At 44.9% G+C, this 24,423-nt stretch overlaps 1 protein-coding gene across 2 annotated transcripts in view; it reads right to left on the bottom strand.

Moving 5' to 3' along the window:
• The window catches only part of Clrn1 (clarin 1), a 34,036-nt gene that overhangs the window by 5,173 nt on the left and 4,440 nt on the right, over positions 1 to 24,423 (bottom strand). Inside the window, exon 2 of one of the 2 annotated variants that reach the window (XM_050120246.1) lies at positions 7,232 to 7,411. The exons of the other annotated variant lie outside the window; for it this stretch is intronic. Within the exon in view, the coding sequence (XP_049976203.1) occupies positions 7,232 to 7,411 (180 nt within the window). The remainder of the gene's footprint in view (positions 1 to 7,231; positions 7,412 to 24,423) is intronic. 2 annotated transcript variants of the gene reach the window in all.

Here is a 24,423-nt window from a genome sequence, read left to right on the forward strand (position 1 = left end):
GAGAGAGAGAGAGAGAGAGAGAGAGAGAGAGAGAGAGAGAAAGAGAGGAGAGAGAAAGAGGGGAGAGAAAGAGGGGAGAGAGAGAAAGAGAGAGAGGAGAGAGAGGGGGGAGAGAGGAGAGAGAAAGAGGGGAGAGAGAGGGGAGAGAAAGAGGGGAGAGAGAGAGGAAAGAGAAAGAGAGGAGAGAGAAAGAGGGGAGAGAGAAAGAGAGGAGAGAGAAAGAGGAGAGAGAGAGAGAATATGTTGAATGAATGGTATTTCAGAGAGAGGACAACCATGTGTGAAAAGGGGAGCCAGGAATGTTAAGCAAAGAGGAGAGGAAGACAGAGTGGCAGAAGTCAGACATAGTACATATTCTGAGCCCCAGCCCTGCATTTCCATAGTTCACACAGCAGGTGATGCTTTGGAGCTGTGGTAAGGACTTGGGCTTTGATGCTCAACAAAACAGAAAGGAAGACATGCTTTCTGAATACGACAAGAGTCCCAGTAATTGTGACAGAAAAGAAGTTGAATGCATCCTTGCCTATGCTCCTTGACATTGGTGATCTGAAAGCAAAAGCCCCTGACAATCCTGGCCCTTCACTGCTCTCCTGCACTTGGAAATGAACTCCCATGCCCACCGCCATCATGGGCTCTACTGCTACTTCCTCTTTCCTTCTTTGGTTTCTGTTCTGCGGTCTGTGCAGAACCTAGTAGGATAGTTTCAGTCCTGGCTTTTCCACGGCTAGACATCCCTGAATCTTTCTCAGACTCCTGGAAAACATCTCCTCCATGATGACCGAGATAGAAAAAGGTGCACATTGTTCTCAATTCACCAATTGTTGACTATTATGTCCTGCGGGCATTGCAGAGGCTGGAGAGGCGAGGGTGGTATTAATACTGAATCTGTGTGCAGTGTAAGAGCCCTTCTATTTTTATGCTGTTCTTTATTTTTCCTGTCTTCATGTTTCAGATACGACTGTGTTTATTTTTGTTCTGTGCCATAGCTGTAATCATAATTAATTGGGCCTGTATTAGGAGCATGCCTTCTAAAGAAAGGCACAAATTGTATCTGTTTGTCTTGCTTGGTGGAACTCAAGACACGTGCCATCAATACCACTGCAGCAAGCCCAGATTTGGGTGCTTTGCATCCTCCCACAGAGACCTGAGGAGTGCCATGCCAACTGCAGAGGCTATCCCTAGACCACTGGGGCTTTCTGCCAATGGTCCACGGCACGTCTTCCACATGAAGGTCTTGCAAAGGCTCTTTGGCAGCCCTGAGAGCCAAACAGATATGAATGCAGTATGCTCAAATATCGGTGTGCCCATGTGAAAGTATGGGGCTGGTCACCTCCGAGCGCAGCTCCCTCTTCTGTGGTTCCTTCTTTCTCTCCACCTCCTGAACTTGGATCTTTGTATCTCCCCCCCTCCCCAGTATTATCATTCTTTCTACGTTATTTCCCTCCAGCTTCTCACACAGGAGGCCACCTTGGTTAGACTCTCAATGGTGGCTGCGGTCTTGAAACATTCCTTTCTTACCTTTAAGCACCACAGTTGCCCGGGTACCCTTCTCTCAGTCCTTTGCTACCTCAATATCCCCTTCCTCTCCAATCCCAGAAGCCACTCAAGGTGTCCTTCAGGGGTTAATCTTGACCAACTTTTTCTCAGTAACCGCCCCCCCCCCCATTTTCATTCTACATAATTCCTATACCCTGGCAACACTTACATGTAATTCTTTCATCTAAACCTGCTGTATGAACTCTAGATTCATGTATCCACCTGTACTTGGACATCTCAGAGCATCTTAGAACTGACACACCCCAAATGGACCATTTGGTTCCTAGAAATACATGCCTCTCTCTGAACTGTAACCCTTGCCCCCCCCCCCGCCCCCCTCCCCGCCGCCTGCTTACCATAGCGAATGCCACTGCCGATAATTTAATTGTGTAAGCTCCCTGCGAAATGCTTTGGATCTGCTTTCAGATTTTTCTTTTTTTGTTCTCTATCCAACTCCAAGGCAGTGGCATTGTTTTCGACCAGATGTTGTTTAAAGAGGTAAATCTATCAGATACCTTAAAAGTTCCAAAAGCTCGCAGCCATTAAAATCCGCTCTAAAATACTTAACAGAGATTTTAAGCTCCAGCATTAACTATATCATGTGATCTCCCTAGCTCCACCAAACATTGTAATTGATGACTGTGCACTTCTTCTCGCTGTCTATCGCTCCAGCAGTGTGGGTTTGCTTTCTCTTCTTCCCCAGAACTCTTTTTCCCCAGGGTCTCGTGTGCATCTCTCTCTATGGCTTGGTAAGCGCTAGAGACTTCTCTGCAACTCAGTCACTAGGAGGAGACTCTTCCCCTCTTCCAGAAGCTCAAAGCCAGGTCCTTGCTTGCATTGTCTGCGTAACCTGTTTACCACCCTTAGAAGAAGGGCAACAAGCGGTTATTCAATTGTTCATATACACTCTTCCCCACCCCACCCCTAGATAGGCTCTCCTCCCTATAACAGCCCTGGCTGTTCTGGAATTCACTCTGTAGACCAGGCTGGTCTTGAACCCACAGATCCGCCTACCTCTACCTCCCCAGTGCTGGGACTAAAGGCGTGCACCACCACCACCTGGCCTGATTTTGCATATGCTTTTGCTTGACTCTCCCAGTAGGCTGCAGGCTCCCCAAAGGCAAGACTCGGCGCTAGCTTCACTGTGGAGTCACCAGCAGCCCCTTTACAAGGACTGGCATGTAACAAGCATTCTGTCTGCCAAAGAAACTCGGTGAAGGCACCTGTGGCACTGAGCCTCAACGCGGGCTGCCAGTTCCGATAGCTTCCCTTGAAAAAGCTAAGCCCAAATCCAAAGCAGTGCCCAAGCCCCCACCCCGTAGCCTCCAGCTTAATTGACATGGTAGGGAGCTGGCTTCAGCAATTTTAGAAAGCTCTTCGGGGAATTCTTATGCCCCAGATGGACTATGGGGGCCCATTAAGGTATTACCTAAATCTTACACTGGGGAAAAGGTTTCTTAAAACCAGCTTGTAAGAGACTAGGGAAGAAAGCAAATGAACTGATTTGCAAGAACGACAGTGGCCAGGAATGGTATCCCGAGACGGCTGAGGCATACAGACGATACTGGAATCTCTAAGGAGAGGAGAAAGGGATGCAGGATCTTGGGCTGTAAGCATCAGCGAGCTGCAGTGGGCGGCAGCCATGGGCATGGCTTTTCCTTTTCTGCCTCCTTTGTTCTGAAGAACTGACAAGCTCCTAATAGAGAATTGGAAGACAACATTCTCTCTCTCTCTCTCTCTCTCTCTCTCTCTCTCTCTCTCTCTCTCTCTCTCTCTCTCTCCTCTTTCCTCATGGCTCAAGACACAAGCTATGAGTCCCCACCTAGACAGGAAGTAGACATCTCAAAGATGGCCTCATGTGACTTCAGCATGAAGAACCGTGGAGGGCAGAGAAAAGTTGGAGGTGCATGGGGATGAAAGGAAGGAAAAAAGGAGGTTCAGGGAGCGTGGGCAGCACCAATGAGGACAGATTCCTGAGCTGGGCACAAGGGTGAGGGAAATGGGAAGGAACCCAGTGAAGGGAGAAGCCCCTGGGTGTCTCCTAATCGAATGTGACTCATTTAAAACTAACGACCCTAACACAGTCGCTGTTCTGTGAATATTCGTGTTGACTACGCCTATTTAAAGAGTTTGTGCTTTAAAAAAAAAAAAACCCTAAAAGTTTATCTTGACACAATCAGGATTTAGAACTGGGGTCTGAATGAAAGCTACAAATAAAATTAAACATTTCCCAAACTATGGACTTCTGGGTTCCCTGTATGGACTTAAAGAGAATGAGGTAGTTTATGCTTTGTGAGCCCTGTTTACCCCTAAAGGCTGCCACCTGTCTGTCCTTCTGATCCTCATTTTGTACAGCTTCTTTTTAACGACTGACAATTTTTGCTGTTAAAATGAGGACTGGGGTTTCAGAAGCTGACTTCTCTGTGAACTCTGGGCCTTTGCAAGAGACTGCTGTGGACACGGCTCCTGCCCTTCTCCCTCTGCCCCCACCCCACCCCCGTCAGTGATTCACCACGCTTTATCAAATACCTGCACTTCCAAGTGCAATATGAATTAAGATACAGCGTGAGCTCGGGACTGATTGTTCCTGTGTGCATTTGTGTGCCCAGGTTCTCCTTACATCACACTTGGCTGGAGGCCAAGGTCAGATCTGGGACTTGGATCGAACCCAGCATTCTTGGAGACGTCTTGCTTTTCAGACACTGCTAGTTAGGCCGTCCATCAGTTTGTCTCCACATGGGCTTCTCTTCTGAATTCCACCCAGAGAGGGTGCAGTAGGTACCCGGGTCTGTAGAAGCGTAAGTGTCTCTCCACAACCAGCTTTTCTGTCCTCTACTTTATGAGGCTGGGTCAAGATCGCCACACTTGTTTTGTCTCATCAGCTGGTTAGTTAACTTCTGCTCAGAATGACTAGGGAAGGCCTGCTCTTTCCAGATGGCCTGGAACTCCTAGCAGCAAGGCCATGGGATCAGTACTTTCCCACTGGTAGCAGTTGGGACTTTTGGCATCATCCCACACTTCCAGAATCCTCTGCTAGTGTTCTGAAGAGAGGCAGTGGCAGCTCTTTGAGGTCTTTGAGACACAGTGCCCTCAGGGCCCCTCTATTTCAGGTCAGTTAAAGAAGTCTTCAGGTTCTTCCCCCAACCCCAGGAATGGTAGGTACTTCCAGAAATTACCCTCTGAGCTACCTCAGACCACCACTGTGGCCTTTCAGTTCTCCAACCCCTTCTTAGGCAATTCCCTCTGGCACAGCAGTTTTTAATTTGTGGCTCAAGTCCCCCTCGGAGGTTGAACGACCCTCTCATAGGGGTTGCCTAAGACCATCAGAAAACAGATATTTACATTACGATCCATAACAGTAGAAAATTTATAGTTATGAAGTAGCAACAAAAATAATTTTATGGTGGGGGACATCACAACATGAGGAACTGTATTAAGGGGCCAAAGTACTAGGAAGGTTGAGAACCGCTGTTCTAAGGGCACCTTGAGGTTGCACAGAAGGGCTTCACCTGCAGGACCAGCTGAAGTACAGCTGTGTGTCCACCCCCAACATCTCCCATTTCGTCACTCTGGGACTGTGTTCTCAGAATCATTGTGCTGACAGGTTCCCAGGTAACATGGATGCTGTTCACCCGGGGATCCTGCCTGAGCCGCAGCCCTGCTTTAGACCTCTGTTGAGGGCTTAGAGGTTAAGAGCATTGAGTTCAATTCCTAGCAACCACATGGTGGCTCACAAACATCTGTAGTGAGTGAGAGCTGATGCCCTCTTCTGGTGTGCAGGTATATATGCAGATAGAATACTCAAAACAAATAAATCTTCTTAAAAAAATCAAATCTCTGTTGAAATCAGCCTCGTTTGTCTACTACCTAGATACTTATAGACTCACTGACTGACTACCAGTTCAGTTTAGGATGTTTAGTGAGTGACACAATCCCCAAATGTTTACCCCTTGTCCTTCCTGTGAGACTGAGTTGCTATCTCGGCTTGCATATCCCACCTTGAGACTGTATCTTTTTCATCTCAGTTCAAAACCAGTCTTTTGCCATATTCCTGCCTGTTGCTCTCCAGCACAGGTTCTCCTGCCTCTACAGTCTGCATTGCTAATTTTGTCCCAGTAGGGTCCTTATTTCTCTCACCTATGCATGTGAGGGTTGTTGTTGTTGTTTAAACAATATACAGCAAGCTTCAAGTTAGCCGCTCTTGCCAGAGATAGGTGGGAACTCCTTGGACTGCCCTCATAGAGTGCTCATTCCTGTGATAAAGTTGTGTTGTGGAGGAAATGTTAGCAGGATCCCTACTGGGGAGTGATCTCTTTTAGTTGGGTGAACATTTGGTTAACAAGGTGAGAGCCGGGAGCAGCAAGTACACTGCCTTCTGAAACCTATCAGCCCTTGTTGATTACAGGGCTCCCTTTTCTGGGCAGGCACCTGGACAAGTTGGTGCTGGAGCTGGATGGTGTGGGAGAAGGGAGCAGTGTCAAGAGGAACGAGTCTGTGCTGGCTGCCTCAGAGCTAGCTGCCAAGGGCAGCTTCAAAGGAGAACAAAATTGTCCAGCAGGGACTTCCATTAGATTTTTTGGCTGGTATGAGCTGTAGTCTCCCGGAAATCATCAGTAGAACATAATAGAATGTTGAACTGATCTGTAAGTTTGGAATGGTGTAAAAACCAGAGGCCTCCTATTGAATGATAGTCACACATGAATTATGTAAATAGATTTCATTTTCTCATCTTTCTTTTCTTCTTTCAAAAAAATGTATGAGAGGCGCCTCTGGCACTGACTAGATTTTACACCTTTTTCATCAGCTCAGTTTTGAAGTGGAATGCGTCTATCAAAACATTAGGTGGAGAGTGTATCCTTTGTATCCTTTCCCGGATGTAACCAGCATTAGCCAACATGAAGCAGTGGCAGTCCTCAATGTGGTCATTCATCTGTGGGTGCCTTTATCATTTTATGATGAAAATTTCTCATTCTCTCATTATGAATAAATAAATGCACACTAGTGAACACTTGGAAATATTGATAACTGGGGTGGGCGGTGATGGCTCAAGCCTTTAATACCAGCACTTGGGAGGCAGAGGCAGGTGGATCTCAGTGAGTTTGAGGCCAGCTTGGTCTATAAAGCAAGTTCCAGGACAGCCAGGACTGTTACATAGAGAAACCTTGTCTCAACAAACCTATATTTTTAGGAAAAAAAATTAATAACCATGAGCAAAATTAAGACCATCCATAGCTCCAATCTTCGGAGATAACCACAACTAGCAAAGTATCCCTATCCATCACTCATATATAAATATAGCTTTTGTATTAGTGTGTGTGTGCATGAAAGAGTATACAGCTATATATAAGCAATTCCATCAATTTTTATATGTATATTTTCTGTATTTATAGTCCAACAGGTTCATAATATTTGTAAAATATTACTACTGTTTTCATTTAACAACTTGATACAAGCGTTAGCCTTTTTTTACATCTTCAAAATTACAATGTAAAGATTGTATTCATTCATATAGACTACTGCAATGTATACAGTGAATTCCATATTGTTAGATAATTATAGTATTTCTCCATTATTTGCTGTCATATATAATACAACAGGAATATTACTGTACACATGGCATAACTACATTTAGGTAGAGCGTCTTTTGACACATTGAAGAAGCACTTAGACTTTGGAGGTAGAATTTTATACTTGCCTGAAATGAAACTCACGAGATATAGCCCTAGTGGGCCATGCAGCGTTTCAAAGGGCTTGCCGAAAGCATTGTACATGAAGAAGGCTGTCCCCACCATAGTTAAGACGACCAGAATCATGGAGAATAGAATGATATTGACGTGGATGCTCACGGGGATGGCTTGAAGCAAATCTGGGAAGACTGAGAATAAAAAGAGGATGAGAAGAATTTTATGATCACTTCTCTGCAGGTATAACTAAAAATTTAAATCCCTATTCTTTCCCCTGCTTTCAAAAGTCATTTTGATGAATACATTTTTTTCCCTCACTTTTACCCAAAGATTTAAAGATGGGACCATTTCATAGAATTCACCAGTAAAATATGGCACTTGGGAAGTCCGGGAGAGTCTTCGGTCCTTGATTATTCTCAAGTGATGGATTAATAGCTCAAAACTGTACGTTTTTTTATGACCCAAGTTTCAATGATAGTTATCCATAATCACTTTTTAAAATAATCCAAATTTTATAATATTTTAAATTTGAATGCACCTGGGAGAATTCCAACACCAGGAGGTTTTTATCCCACCTCTGTGTGCTATAATATAAAAATTGGTTTCTAGGTTACAACAATAGTAGAGAATTGGAAAATTTCAGTCAGCTTCAATATTTTGATGTAGCACAAAGCTGTGGGAAAATTATTTCTGGTACTACAAGAAATATTTTCCGGGTTTAGTAAACATGCCCAATCTATTTCTAGATTCTGTATTCAGGGCAAGTTATCCTTGCCCGCTCAGGAGATGAAAAACCTTACAGATGTCAGCTACCTCTGCATCAGCATGCCCGCCTTCAGCAACTCTGGACAACAAAGGGAAGAGCAGTCCAACGCATTTCCGTTTCCCTGGCATCGAGCCGAGGCTTAACGTATTTATTGAGGTCCTACTATGTGTCAGCCACTGTTTTGGGAGCTGGAGATAGAGCCATAAAAGAAGACAGAGAAAGACCCAGATGTCTCCTGCAGAGCCTGGACCCTAATGAGAGTTACACAGAGAACTGGCAAGTGAGCAAGCAAATCCAATTGCTTATTTTCAAAGCCGTTCACTGTGGTTGTCTCCCTGGACACGGGCGTCACTTCCCCTTTAAGAGGAAGAGTTATTTCTTCAGTGCCCTTCAGGAGTAAGGACATCCCATAGCTTAGTTGCCTTTAATCGTCCTGTGATAAAACTGCATCTGCTAAGTCCAAAACATTTAGCACTGACCCCTGTTAGTGGGAGCGAAGGGAAAGGGAGCCCCTTGTGCGCTTCTCTTGAGAGTAAAAGTAGAAAACCCTCCTTGGCGCTGGGCAGTGTCTATAAAGCCCCGAAATGTCCACACCCTTTAGTTCAACAACTTTCCTTATTTACAAGAGCCTCTCTTAGGCCTATTTAGGCATATGAGACCAGCGAAGTATTGTAAACATAGTCATTGCTGAATCTTTGGTTTGGAAAGAGCTCGCAAGTCTAACAATAGCGCACACAATCCTCTGCAATGGGATTTCACAGAGATCAGAGCAATTCTATAGGAACAGATGTGGAATTATCATCAAAATGCGATGCTAGATAGAAAGAAACAAACCACATAGAGGGAAACGTCCGTTTTATCCTGTCACTTGTGACGGGTGCAGAGGGCTGTGTTTATAATGATTGTTTAGTACTCCGCCCTCCGGACTGAATTCTCTTTACAGCTGAGACGGGCATATTATTATATTATTAAAAACTGAGGCACAAGGGGCTGGGGAGATACCTGGGGGAGTAAGAATACCTGCTCTGCAAGCATGAGGACCTGAGTTCAAGTCCCCAGTTCCCATGTAAAAAGTAGGGCATACCGAGCATTGAAAGACGGAGTCGGGGAGGCCCCAAGAGCTCACTGGCCAGTCAGCCAGCCTAGTAAAAATGGTGAGTTTTCCCTTCAGAGAGGGAGACCCTGCATTTTCTTAACTTTTTTTTTTTTTGTATTTTTATTCCAACCAGTAAGCTGGACCAGAGAGTTTTATTGGGGTTACTTAGAAGGATATGGGTGAGAGATTACTTAGAGGAATAGAAACGACTCAAAGACAGCTGTATTATTAAAGCCCACCCCAGCATGGGTGACAGCTCACAAAAGCTGGAAACTTGGAGCATCCTGCCCAGCCTGCAGGCAGATCAACGGGTCGGAGAGTCCTTTCCATGGGACTCTGGTATAAACTTCTTTCAGGCATCCTGACTGGTTTGTGCTTCTTCCGGGAAGTTGGTCTGGTCTCAGAGTCTTCTTTGCAGCTTTTATTGCTTACTCTGGCAGGAAGGAGCCTAGTGAATCTGCCCAGTTTCAGGGGTCTCCTGAAGCTGGCTTGAGTTGTTTGCTTTCCTGAAGGATGGAATGTTTCAATGTGGGAGGGAACTGTTATACATCAGTGGGTTTGCTAGGCGGCCCCAGGATCTGATTGTCTCCTCTTCCCCAGCCCTGGGATTTTAAACTAAACCACCTGTAGTTTATTTAGTCATTATCTGTTAGCATGGAATCTAGCGATCAGAGCCAGGTTTGCATTCTTGCACGGGAAGTACTTTACTGACTGAACCATCTCCCCTAATCCTTGGTATCTATTTTGAAGTTTTTATATGCAGTAATGTTTGGAGCCAAGGTTATTTTGCTTGTCTGCACATGACTGTACCCGGCTGTTCCAGAACCTAGCTTGATTTAGATTACCAATGCACACCATTCCTATTCTTAGGAACTCACCTCAGAGAACGTGAAAACACCCTTCACCCGAACCTGTATGCAGATGTTTATATGACTTCGTATTCACCCATACTGAAATCTATTACATAGCATCGATGGGCAGATGGCTGAGCAAGGTGTGCATATCCATAGAATAACCTGTAAGTCAGCGGCAGAAAGAAGCAGACAGCTGCTGCACACACTAGCCCAGATGGATCGGAAACGAGGACTAGCAACTGGTCTTTGGGTTCACCCTTCTCCTGGCAGAGTGAAGGCATCTAAGTCCCAGAAAAGAAGGGGCAGGGAAGAAAGTCCAGATAGAGCTGACATGCAAAGAGAGGCTGCCATCCCCTTGTTCCTGGAGCCTGCTGTTAGGAAACAGAGCGGGGTAGTCATCAGTTATGACTTGCAGTGCAAACACAGGCACAGGGACGCACTCTGTGGGAAATGCGCTCTCATGCAATCATTTCATAGGGTCTCTGCCTCTTGAACTCTGTCTCCTGCCAAGATGGAGACACTCCAGCCTTCTAATCTCTGCACAGACAAGCCTGTGAAGGCCTTTGCGGTCTTTCCTGCGCCTGTCCCTGTCAGGTGTTCCAACACGATTTTATTGTTTATTGGTTATTTAGTTATTTACTTGAGACGTGGTCTCTATACAGTGCAGGCTGACCTTGAACCTACTGAGTAACCAGGCTAGTCTTAAACTCAAATTCATCCTGCTCAGTCTCCCAAATCCTGGGATGACGGGCCTGTACCAACACACCTGGCATCCCATATTCTTAGGCACCTCTCACTCCCCCTTTTGTCTTATGTACCTGGGTTATGAAGGGCTCATAAGAGTCTAGCCAGCAAAACTCTCGTTTCTCAGAGGAAGTGGAGATATTAGAAGTTCTTTCAAGTTTTCAATCCTTACATCATACACCCATGTGTTGTGGCTTGAAGGAGAATGACCCCCATAGGCTCATATGTTTGAATGACTGTTCCCGTGTTGGCAGACGGTTTAGGAAGGATTAAGGGGCGTGGCCCTGTTAGAGGAGGTGTGCCATTAGGGGTGGGCTTTGAGGTTTCCAAAGTCCGCGCCCTTTTCAGTTATCTCTCTCTGCCTCGTGCTTGTAGTTCAGATGTAAGCTTTCAGCTACTGCTCCAACACCATATCTGCCTACCTGTTGCCATGCGCCCTGCCATGATGGTCATGGACTAGAAGCCTCTAGAACCATAAATTTCAATTTCATGCTTTCTTTTATAAGTTGCCTTGGTCATGGTGCTTTGTCAGGGCTATAGAAAAGTAACTAAGGCACCATCATTTCTCTGTGTCTAGCCAAAACCTCCCTTTGTTCTTTGTGAAAGGAATGAAGCCTTTTCTCTGTGCTCTTAGACACTTTCTGCCTTCTCTAGCCTACCTCTCCCACCATCTTCAGCCTTTTGTTCTGTCCTTCTGTCTGCTCACACACAAACAGTCACACACGCGCACCCTAGCCTGACCTAAGGGAATCTACCATTTCCTAATTGTAGTGATATTTTGTTTGTAATTAGATTACAAATAAAGTTTGTCTGAAGATCAGAGGGCAGAGCTAAGCCACTAGTTAGCCACAGAGGCCGGGCAGTGTAGCACATACCATTAATCCCAGCACTTGGGAGACAGAGGCAGATGGATTTCTGTGCATTCAAGGCCACCCTGTGCTACACGAGATTGACTCTGCCTAAAAGAGAAACAGAGCTCACCCAATGGTGATCCTAACACTTGGATTCACAGGCCTTTAAGCCCAGCACTGGGGAGGTGGAGACAGGAGTGATGTGGCTGGGCAGAGAGAGGACTGCAAGGTGGGAGGAGACGGGAACTCAGATGTAGTCTGAGGATTTGTAGAGACGGAGAAGTCTGAGGATCTGGTCTGTGCATGCAGTCCGAGGATTCCATCTGTACATACAGTCTGAGGTTTCATAGAGACAGCAGCAGTCTGAGGATTCAAAGAGATGGAAATTCCCCTTTGGCCTGAGCACTGATAGAGGTAAGAACTCTAGTGACTGACAGACAGCTTTGCTTCTCCACTCTTTCAGCATTAACCCCTATATCTGACTCCGGGTTTTTATCATTAAGAACAATTAGAATTCGTGCTACAGCTATTCTCAGTGTTTCCCTTTATACCTAGTCCTTATGCCAGTGTCTGTTCTTCCAGTTCCCATTTCAACTCCTGCAACGGCCTGCCTTCGCCACTCCATCAATGGCTTCTTTGAAAAAAAAAAAAAAAAAACAACTCTTGTGCCTTCCTGGTTGTGAGCCTCAGCGAACCATATTCACCTTTTCTCCCTTGCCATCTATTGCAGAATATTCCTTTATACTCTGTGAAGATGTGCCAGGGTGGATGGCTTAATAAAGAGTTAAATGGCCTATAGCTAGGCAGGAAGAGGTTAGGCGGGACTTCTGGGTACAGGGGGGACTCAGGAAAGAAGAAAGGCAGTGTTGCCAGCTGGACGCAGAGGAAGCAAGACATGCAGGAGGAGAAGTGAAAGCCACGAGCCACGTGACAACATGTAGATGAATAGAAACAGCTTCCTTTAAGTCCTAAGAGCCAGTGGGACAAGCCTGAGCTACAGGCTGAGCTTTTATAATTAATAATAAGTCTCCATGTTGTTTTTTTGTGAGCCGGTGCCCCAAAGACAAATCCATCTATCTATCTACAGCCATCCCCGTGGTGTTTAGGCCTATGAACCATTCTCCATGAAGGTCTGTGCTCCCGAGGCTTCCCTCAGTCAGTCTTGCACCTCCGTCACCCATCTGCCAGTCTCTCGTTTCTCTCTCGCTCTTTTCCCGGACATGTCTCTTTGTATCTCATTCATCCCTCCCTGAGAAACTCCGTCTTCATCTGTGCTTCCAGATGCTGCCCGCCCCCCACCCACCTGCAGGTTTCCACTTCTGTTCTTCGGTGCCAGGCCGCTCCCGACCTCGAAGGTTATTTGACAGATGAGCCGGTTTTGTTTGTGCTCCATCAGTAAGCCACGGCGTTAAACAGGACCAACTCCTGCTTCGTCTTCTTCTGCAACTGCTCCTTCTGCCCTTTGTATCTCACTGACCTGGAACGACTTTCCAGAGCTTTGTAGAAATTCCGGTGTGTTCTGCTGTCTCTCCAGTTGCTTTTTTTGTAGGAGGATTTTGGAAGAGTGTCTCTTTCTTTGTCCTCTCCTTTAACTGCTGTGTCTCGTTGCAAGTCTTCTCCTGGCCTCCTGCCTCAGCCTTCCTTTTATTCTTCTTCTCACCCCTCATCTGTCCTGTCTTATGCTTTAATTTTCTTAGTGGCTGTGTATTGCCTACAAACCCAAGTTAGCTGCCTCAGGATAGTAAGCAAAGTCTGTAATATCCTGGTCACTCATCATCTCCCCACCCCCCACCCCATCCCACCCCACCCCTGCCTCCAGCCTTATCTTCCTCTTCCCACACCTCTTCTGTATTCTGGCCTCGGTAAGCCCCGATGTTCCTTTAGCTGGGAAAATCCCTGCTTATGGTTAACGAAATATGACTGACCCTTGAGAACTTCCCTGCTTCCTCTGCCTCATCCTCACACAGAGTAACTCTCCTTCATGGAGCTATCTGAACAACACAGTAGTGATAGTAACCACTGTTCTTCAGACAGCGATAGTTGTTGCTCTTCATCAGTTTGGGCTCCTAGTCAGAGTGCACATGCTGGCCCCGCGGAAGCTTGGTAGGGCTGTGCAACATGCCTTGGCCAAAATAATTAAAGTGTGAAGGTGGCAGATTTGAGGTTCAGGTCAGGGAATTTAATTGCTGTGTGATGGTCTCCAGAACACTTTCTCTGCTACAACTGTCTCCTCTCAACATTCCGTACGGCAACCGAGACCCAGACTGGACGTACAACTGACCTATGAAGAACTGTGTACTGGGATCAAGAAATGCATCTGTTTTTTAAATCTATAGAGTTTGGATTGTTACTGAAACACAGCTCAGGTCATTCTGACGGACAAACTGATTGATTATAAAGACTTCTCATAGATTCTGTAAGCGGACAAGTTTCTTCTCCAATGGCTTTCACATCTCCAGACTCCAGCAGAATGTTAAGGCATATATCGGCAGTAAGGAGACTTTCAGAAAGAGAGAAGCTGGTGGTACATATCTCTCTAGCTTTAAATTTTTTATTCTAGAGGCAAAGTCATGTTGTTTTCAATAGATCAAATAAAAGAGATGAAAACATTTGTTTTTACTAAATGTTACATATGTTCCTTCTTGCTTGTCATTAACCCATGTTTTATTTGTTACTCCAAAAGCATGACTTTCATTTCAGTTGCTTCAAAAATTTATTTTAGTTCTAGCTTCTGGATTTTTGTTATATTTTACTCAAAGTCTTCATTATCCCTTTATCTGTTACTGATTCTAGTCCGTCAAGTCTCTTACTCTAGTAGTCTCAAAAACAGGACTTGGTAAATTTAATCTGAGTGTATGTGTAATATAACATTGCCAGGAGTGACAAAGGGCTGAAATATAATAAATTACCAAGGCAAAAGCTGATGATGTTGCTGCTGTGAGGGTTGTGAATATATAGGCGTTAACTGAGGGGGAATGTCAGGTTGCTCAGAACAGCGCTTTTAGCGTTATGAAGGTTTGGGACTAATGAAGTTTTGCCTTTCCTCTATATGAGATCTCTAAACATCTCAGCTCCCGTGTCTGTAAATGCAGAGGGTGAAGCAGCAATCTCACAGAAACAGGGAATTGAATAGTGGTTACCAGAGGCTGGGCTGCAGGGAGATTGGTCAACAGGCACAGAGTTCCAATGAGGCAGGAGAAATATGCTCTGTTGCACCGTAGGGTGACTCTGGTTAACAAAACTGCATTGCATATTTCAAAATATCAAAGGGAAGACTTTGAATGCATCTCCTTACCCTGACTGGATCCCCACACAACACACACGTACTGAGGCCTCACACGGTGCCGTGAAAACGTACTATTATGTGCCAGAAGGAAGGTAGAAAGAAAAGATGGAAGGAAGGAAGGAAGAACTGTCACAGAGCTTATGAAAAATACAAATGAGATCGTTTTCGTAGCAGCTCTTTGGAAATGTGGAATAATTGCCTAAATAGTTCTTAACTTGATGAGGACAGCAGGGGAGCTGCCCTGCTGACAGTTGTGGCACGTGATTGCACAGTGTGGAGCGTCCACATTTTCCAGTCTGAGAACCAACCACGGGGCCCGGGCAGGGGCCATTCGGTCTACAGGTGATCAGATTACAAGTCCTTTTCTGGGATCAGAGAGCCTCCGCCTCCCGCTGTAGTCCTTGGATTATGTGAAAAGGATTAAGACAAGCTTTTCATTTTGTAGCTCAATTTTTCTTTTTCTCTCATCACCAGGTGGGTGGCTATGACTATTTTTAAAATGCTGGCATTCTGGCTTTCTCATGACTTACCTGATGCCTGTCACACATTTTCCTCGTCATCTGATACGCTGCTTCCGCTCTTGTTTCTACTTCCCGTGGGCAAAGGTTTTGGACACTTTCTGCAATGGCTTGTCTGAAATGATCTTCCTATCGACAACAGATGGCGAATGGGACCCCAGTGAGGCTCTTTGGAAGGACCAGTGGCTTTGCATGGCGGGCAGACAGATGTGGATCAAAATGGTAGCTTTGTTTCGCCTCACGTGATTAGGGAACATGTCTCGTATCTTCTGCCAACTTCTGCAAACTAGGTGGCTTCACAGACACAGGCAGGTGGGGGTGAGCAGACAAAAGCCATTCTAGCAGGGCCAGAGCTGGCTCTTTGGCCCAAGCAGCTGGACCTGTAGTGGGCAGATGTGCATAGAAAGAATGCCTCTAGGACAGAGAGGCAAGTGCACTCCTTTTTCTCACTGGAGACTCGTCCACCAGATTGTTCAAGGACATGTATAGTTTAATGATGGAAAGCCAAGGATCCTGGTTTGCCTTTGACCAGAAGATCTCCAAAATGTAGAAAACTAAATACCGCTTCTCACTCTCTTTCGAACTCAGTTTTGACCTCTTGGCCTCAGTTGCTGGCCCCTCTCCTGACTTCCATCACTCCGGTAATCCTCAACCTTGACAGTATATTGCTATCACCTGGGGAGCCATTAAACCCAACCAACACGGCAGCCTCTGCCCCACAGAGGCAGATCCAATAGCCCTGGGATGGAGCGTTGGCAGCATCCGTTGTTCGAAAGACTCCCCAGGTGATGTTAAGCTGCATCCAGGTTCATGGACCACTGACACTGGTCCTAACAGTTTGGGTCTTGTCAGCCATCTTGCCTTCGTCTGCCAGATGTGGAATGCAGATAATGCCATCTGTGAGATTCTGGGAACAGAGGCGGCCTCTGATAATGATGTCAACAGTGACAAGCAACTGCTGCTCAGATGAAAGCCTCGGAGGTTCCGCCTTTCCTCTCAACTTGTCCTTCTCTGCATAAAAGACATTTTTATTTTTAAAGGCCCACTTGGCTTCGTGGTGCTCAGCTAGTCACTTTTCTTGAAAGAGAATCAGAGGAGGGGAGATTTCTCTCTTTTTACAGAAATGCTCTTGATCCGGGTTTCCCCTCAGCCTATCATCAGCCAGTCATTACGGACATCCGGTAAAAGAGATGTTCTTGACATAAGCTCCATGCAGTCATCTTCCCTAGCATCACCCACAAACTCACAGCCAGGTATGGAGCCAAGCTCCTGATGGCTATGTGGCCGACGACATGAAATCCATGACCCCATACTCAAAGGGAGGAGACATGCTGGTATCACAGGACCGTTTGAAATGTTATTTCAAGCACCTCACCTGACTCTTTCTTAGCTCAAGCGCATCCAGCTGGCTCAAGCCTACCTGCAGGCCGTCCACCATTGAGTCCCAGTCACCCAGGGTGGTTTTTGGGTGACAGCTGCTTTGGCACTTATGTGTCTCTGATAACAGAGCCCAGTTAACTGCTCTGAACCTGCAGGGGTGTAGTCACCCTGGAGCAGTAAGTTTTGAGAACTTTGCTACGTTATGACTTGCTGAGATAGAGCAGAAAACCAGCCCTGAAAAACCAGTCTATCGGGTACTAAGTTTGCTTAGTCAAACCTATGGTACCCTATAATGAAAGTGCCTTCCACCTACCACACCTATCCTGGGCACTTAGCTGCCTATCTATGGGAAGCAAAGTTTTCCATTGCTCGGTGCCCAGCTTCGTACTATGGGATCACATGACTGAATGTCGGTGGTTTACAAGGCCTGGCAACGATGAAGAGTTTCTGAATGAGTCGAAATTAATTCAAAACCAAATGGGTAATACAGCTGAGGTGTTTCCCGCAGAACCCCAGGTTGCATGACATGGCTTTCATTTCGGCTTTGGTTCTGACTACACAATGAGCACCTTTTGCATTGCGCAGGCTGTTAAACTACACAATGACAATGCACACTGCTTGGAACGCAGGGCCTCAGTCCAGACTATTGTGCGCTACAAACTGCAGCGTTCCCACTGTCCACATAGGGCTCATCTGCTCTACTAAACACAGAACGGTTTAATTATGGACAACGAAGGCTTTTTAGTATTCTCCTACCATCATCTTTCAGCATGAAAGTATCAAATTAATTTGTCTTTGGATTGGATTGTGTTAGAATGCTTGATTCTAAAAATTGCTATTTGTGTTTCCGACTTGCGTTTCAGAAGTGTTTGTTAACTAAATTTCAACTTGGATTGGAATTGAGTTTCCAACCATTTCTAGAAGTGGCTGTAACATCCTTCTCCCATTTTTGTATTACATGTGTATACGAAGTAGTAATCTCAGTACTTACGATCATGGAATCAAAATATCGATCAACTTTGAAACGTGTTAGCAATGCTCTGTGCCCTGACGAATTAAATATTCAGCCAAGACACACTTCTTTATGAAAAAATAAATGATCACATCCATCTTACTATCGTGCAAATTTACTTTCATTGTTAATAAGTCACAAAATTGTGTTTGTACCAAAGAACTGTTTTAAACTAAATGTCTTTATGAGTCATCGTCTGTAGAAATGCTGGAACTGTGTAGCTATGTTATCTACCTGTGCACCCAGGGTCCAGGCTCACACAAAAATGTCTTCAGCAGAAAGGAATTATGCACATCATTTCTCAAAAAGCCCTAGTAAAATATATATGAGTTTTTTTCTAAAATACAATTATAACTTTGTAAAATACAGAATTTCTAAGGTTAAAATGAACTTTTGTTTATTTAATTTTAAAAAATGAGACTTTAAGCCAGGTGTAATGGGTTTATGGGTGCATGCCTTTAACCCCAGCACTCATGAAGCCGAGGCAGACAGATTTCAAGGAGTTTGAGACCCACTACAAGTTCTGGGGCAGCCAGGGCTGCACAGTGAGACTCTGTCTCAGAAGAGCATGTGAACTGATGCTCTAATTCCGTCTTGTTGCCCCTGGTTTTCAGCATGAGTCTGGTGCTGACACCTGGCTCGCTGGTGAAGCAGTTGACTCAGGACGTCTTTTTTTTTTAATTATTTTTTTATTTATTTATTAAAGATTTCTGTCTCTTCCCCGCCACCGCCTCCCATTTCCCTCCCCCTCCCCAAATCAAGTCCCCCACCCACATCAACCCAAAGAGCAATCAGGGTTCCCTGCCCTGTGGGAAGTCCAAAGACCACCCACCTCCATCCAGGTCTAGTAAGGTGAGCATCCAAGCTGCCTAGGCTCCCACAAAGCCAGTATGTCTTCTGTTTTGCCAGTTGCTGTAGTGGAGCCATTGCTTTAGTCACAGCAATGAAATAGTGGCCACACCATAAAGACTTCAGCTAGTTCAACAGTGTCCTCAGATGTCTTTGCCTTAAACCTAAACCGTGGACAGGTAATTCGTAGCTCAAAGTCTCGGCTGAAGCACGTGACCTGTCCAATCTTCATTATCAAACCGGATTGACTGTTTTATCTTCCAAAGCCCCAAAACCAGCGTTTGGATAGTTAGAGATTGAATTAAAGCAAGTAATGAACTGAAGAACAAGTTCTTGTGAGGTTTCAACATCATATTAAAGATGATGCCGAGATGTGGAAGGCTGCCCAGTGTGAACGCCAGCACCGCAGAAAAACAACAAAGGTTAAAAAAGCCCACAAAACCAAAACAAACAAACAACAATAAAAAAAACAACTCCCTGTATCTTTTTGTTGTTCCTCTAACCAAAAGATGATTTTAAAAAAAAAGTCTTATTTATTATCTGCACAAGAACTGGAATCCAGGTCTGCTATATGCTGGCTCCTTATATGATGTGGGGAACGTTTAGTGATATCTCAATGCTTCCAGCCACCATATTTGACCAAGAGAATGATGTGGTAATAGTAGTTAGCTAGACAGATAACAGGCATTGAGGAGGGACACCCTCCCTCCCAGTAAACTTTGAACACCGCCTCCTGTTTCTTTGAGCACCCCAGAAAGAGAAGCCCTGCTTTAGGATTTAAATCACCATATGAGAGAGTGGAAGTGTCTAGACTTCGTTGAGACCCACGTAGTGAAAGCTACTTCTTCCTGGTCAAAAATAGTGACGACCTCTGGCCCTCCAAAGGTTAAGTCCGTCACAGACTTTTAGTGCCTCCCTTGAGGAAGTGGGGCTTGCCAATCACCTGGTCAGGGGTCTAACTTCCCCAGGAAATCTGACTCTTCTGAAGATTTGCTAAGGAGAAGATTAATTATCTCCTTAGTGAGATAATGTACTTCCTCCAGAAGATGTGAGCCACACTTCCCTTTTACTTTCCTATCTCCTTTTCTTTCAGGTAATAGCCAAAAGCAAGTGCATCCCTCCACTGACACTCTGGCCTTTCTCTAAGCTTCCCTCTTGCCTTCCACCATCCTGGGGCTTGCTGACCTCCATTGCTAAACCTGCCTGCTCCCCGGAAGCCGTGACCTTTTCTTTTCTCCTCTCTCTCTTTCCTCCTGGTAAGAACCAAGGTTTACGCCTTGCCTACCCTGTTAATTGTCCCGAAAATTCTCAAAAAACTGACCTTGAATGTTAAATCTGGGTTTATAATGAAGAAAAGAAAAAAAATACCTGTTTCATTTCACTGCCTTTAGTACATTATTTACTCAGTAAGAATTAACTGTGTGAATCCCATGCTATACTGTTCTGGTTATACCAGTAGCTCTTTAAGAAACATATTCAAGCTGGCAGTGGTGGTGCACGCCTTTAATTCCAGCTCTCAGGAAGCAAAGGCAGGTGGATCTTCATGAGTTTGAGGCCAACCTGATACAGAGCAAGTTCCAGGACAGCCAAGCTATACATAGAAAAATCTGCCTTGAAAAACAGAAAGAAAGAAAGAAAGAAAGAAAGAAAGAAAGAAAGAAAGAAAGAGGAAGAAGAGGAAGGGAGGGAGGAAAAAGAGGGAGGAAGGGAGGGAGGGAGGGAGGGAGGGAGGGAGGGAGAGAGAGAGAGAGAGAGAGAGAGAGAGAGAGATTCACTGCACTAAATGGATAATGCAGTAATTTTAAGACATGGTAGCCACTAGTAATACCCTTAAATATTTTACTACAGTGTTCTATTGACAACATAGAAACATTAGATAATGCAAAAATAAAGCATCTATTCTTGAGCCTTCTGAGTCTGTTCATAAACTCTTTCCTTCATAGGAAAGCTAAGAATCCAAAAGGGAACCCCAATAACAATAGTAACAGCACCCATCATGTAAGGATTGTGGACAATATATAGAAAGTACTTGAAACCTACAAGTTACTCAATAAATGGTTGCTAAACTCACATTTTTTTCCTTCTGAGTTGTCTGAAAGAGCTCAGAGAAAATAAAGTCACTTTTAGAAGTTAAAAAGGAAAGCAGAGAGATGAGAGATCATGAAGCCACCCTCACTGTATTGTTTTATCTATGGTTGCTTCTCTGAGAGCTTTTCATCCTGATCCACAGGCTGTGTGCTGCCATGAGGATGCTGGAACGGAAACTGGGTCTTCTGCGAGAGCAAACAAGGGCTCTGCGGCGTACCAGGGCTTGGTCCAGGCACCCATTTAGGGTCATGATTATGCTAACTGACAGGGCCAGGCACAGAAAGACAAGTGCTACATGGTCTCACTCATATGAAGAATATAAAAAAGTTGGCTCCTGTGGTGGTCTGAATGAGACTCAGCTCCATTGCCTAGTATATTTGAATGTTTGCGACCCAGTGAGTGAACTTGTTTGGGAAGGATTGGGAGGCGTGTCCTTGTTGGAGGAGGTATGTTGCTTGGGGGTAGACTTTGAGGTTTCAAAAGCCCAATGCCAGGACTAGTTTTTCTCTCTAATTTTCTGCCTGCTGTCTGTGGATCATGATGTAAAGCTCTCAGCTATAACCTCACTGCCGTGCCTGCCTGCCTGCTTTCCGCCATGAAGACAACGAACTAATATTTTAAAACTGTAAGCCAGCCCCAGTTAAATGATTTCTTTAGAAGAGTTGCTTTGGTCATGGTGTCTCTTCACAGCAACAGAACATTAGCAAAGACAGCCCTGCAGGATCTGAGAGGAGGATGGTAGTTACCAGGGACTGAGGTGAGAGAGGGGATGAGTCTGATCAAAGGGTGGGAGACAGTTAGGTGGGCTCAGGAAGACCTACTGTGCTGGTGCAGTGACGTAACTACACATAAAATAATATACTAGAGATTCCCCAAAGCTGCAAAAAGGATTTGGTACATTTTCCCCATAGAGAAATGATAAATGTTTGGGGAGATGGATATGGTTATCTCCATTTAAACATTACATATTTCAAAGGGCTCATATATATGTATGAGAGATGGCTCAGTGGTTAAGAGCCCTTGCTGCCCTTGCAGAAGACCCAGGTTCAGTTTCCAACGTTCACTCAGCAGCTTACAACTATCATAGCTCTAGTTCCAGGGGACTTGACCTCCTCTTCTAACCTCCAGACACCAGCCATGCACATGGTGCACATATATACATGTAGTCAAAAAATTCATAGATATAAAAAAAGAAAGTCTAAATAAGTTACATATATCAAACATCATTTGGAACATTAAAGTAGGCACCAATTGTAGGTAATAGTTAAAAAATAAATTTTAAGACAGGCATAGTGGTGCACACCTTTAATCCCAGACAGGCAAATCTCTGTGAGTTTGAAGCCAGTCTGGTTTACACATAGCCAGGACAACCTATTTCAAAAACAAACAAAAAAAAAGTTTTTTAATAGCTCTAAAAACCAAATATAGTGAATCATTCTTTTATTCCTAGCACTCAGGAAGCAGAGACAGACAGATCTCTATGAGTTTGCCGTCAATGTGGTCTAGAATTTTAGGTTTGCCCGCCACACCTCCACAAGAAAAAAACAAACAAATTAAAAGAACACCACTCTTTACCCCCAAAGCAGTAGCTTCTCATCCACATCCTTTCCTGCTAGACTCTCTGGGACAATAATTGCCCAGCTGTCAGTACAGGGATGATTTAGGAGGCAGGGAGGCTGGTATCCAGCCCTTTTATGCCCTAACCCACATGGCTGAAATTCTGATTCCTAAACAATGCTGATTCTGCTGGTCTTTTGATAAGGAAATGGAAGAAGGGAGCAGTGATGGTCAGGGGAAAATTTTCAGTATAAGAAATTAGATTGGGGTAATTTTTCATGGAGGACAAACTAGGAATCTACAGAGAAAAAGAATGAAAGAGCACCTCCCCGCTTCTCAGCCTTCGCTGTGCGGCTCTGTCTCTTCGCTGGCTCAGGTGTCTGGGCACTGATGAGCTCAGCTGCTGTCAGAAACCCACTCACTCATTTCTGCTAAGCTCCAAAGCTTTCTTCACTGGATCCTTCTTCAACCTGCTGCTTTCCACATAGAAAGTCCAAAGAGTGACGAACAGGGAAAGAAAGATCTCCTCGACGGAGAAACGAGCTTGGGTCCTGACACGTGGGGCATAGTTCAGAACACTTCATAAAAACTGGGCCAGAGGAAGGGCTCACAGAACTCCCTGCTTCTAAAAATGGTGGCTGAAATCTGCCAGCCAGGAAAGACATCAAGTGACAGAGACTAGAAAGGCTGGGTGGACAATTTCAGATCCTCAAGGACCTCATCTAAACCAGCAGATCTGTGTGTACATCATAGAACATTCAGATTAAAGGAAATGTTCAGAAACAACCCAGTTCCGCCTCCATTTTATGACAGAAGAAAAAGAAATGGGCAATGGTCCGAGCACCAAGAGCCTGAGCCTCAGCCGGTGGCAGAAATCCATCTCCAATCTAGGTTGTGTGACTCCGATAGAGTCACTTACTAAACACCTGTGAACCCATTTTGTGCTATGCTCTCTCTGCTCGACGTCCCAGTTTGGGGGCGGGGCTCTCTGGAACACTCTGAATCCCTCTCTCCTGGGGATTAGGCTCTCTGTGCAGAGCAGAAATGTGCACACCCAAATTCATATGATAGATGTTGAAATAGGAGAGGAATGACAAAGTAAGGAGGGGCAGGATGCTGTTTGGCTGAGAGGAACCCAAGGTTGTTCCTTCTCCGCATCTGTTCCATTCATTGCTATTATTTCAATGGAAAAGAAGGAAGGTGTCTGTTTGCTGGACTGGTTCATAGGTGCATGAGTCTAGATTAAAAACATCTCCCATCTAAAAGACAAGGGGGCTGTGCATTCTGGGTAAATGTGCAATGGTTCCTTCCCCTCATCAGGAAGATTTAGACAAGCCATGCAGGCTTCTTTCACAGATTCATCTCCTCATGCCAGCATCCGTACATGCCATGTGCAGAGGAAGAGGACAGGGCAAGGTTTCATTAGTGGGACATTAAAATCTCCAGCTCTTCCAGGAAAGACATTGGAAAGCTGTAGGAAGCATGGATGGGATGAGCCAGCTAAAGACAAGAGATACACTTGTAAGGGATAGAGTGCCAGTGGGTCACAACCACCCCCAAGTCTCAACTATTCTGTACCATATGTTCAAGAAGCCACCTTCTTGTTCACAGAGGTAGTTTAAGCATCCACCCTGCAATCTGGGTCACATCCCTCATTGGCTGTAGGATCTCTGCTGTAATCTGGTCACATCCCTCATTGGATGTAGGATCTCTGCTGTAATCTGGTCACATCCCTCATTGGATGTAGGATCTCTGCTGTAATCTGGTCACATCCCTCATTGGATGTAGGATCTTTGCTGTAATCTGGGTCACATCCCTTATTTGGAACAGAATCTCTGCTTCTCTAAGATATGAAGTACACTGTCTCTGTCAAGGCTTTTACAAATTTTCAATCACAGAGCCCAAATTAAAATATTCTCGAAGTATGACTAAAGTTGGGAGCTGGGATGCATGATTGTTAAATTCTATTTTTTACATATCAAAAAAAAGAACTCCATATGCTTTTACCAGCTCATTGAACTGTGTTGGCAATGAGCTGATCAGTATATATCTAGGAATGACTGATACCATATGATTCTTGAATATCATATTTTGATAATGTTCTGTAGTGTTTCAAACCAACAAAACAGAACACATGCACACATGCACGAGAGAGAGAGAGAGAGAGAGAGAGAGAGAGAGAGAGAGAGAGAGAGAGAGAGG

This window comes from Alexandromys fortis, unplaced genomic scaffold (genome assembly GCF_014885135.2).
Source record: "Alexandromys fortis isolate MF-2015 unplaced genomic scaffold, M_Fortis_MF-2015_v1.1 scaffold_172, whole genome shotgun sequence".
Classification (NCBI taxonomy): Eukaryota; Metazoa; Chordata; class Mammalia; order Rodentia; family Cricetidae; genus Alexandromys; species Alexandromys fortis.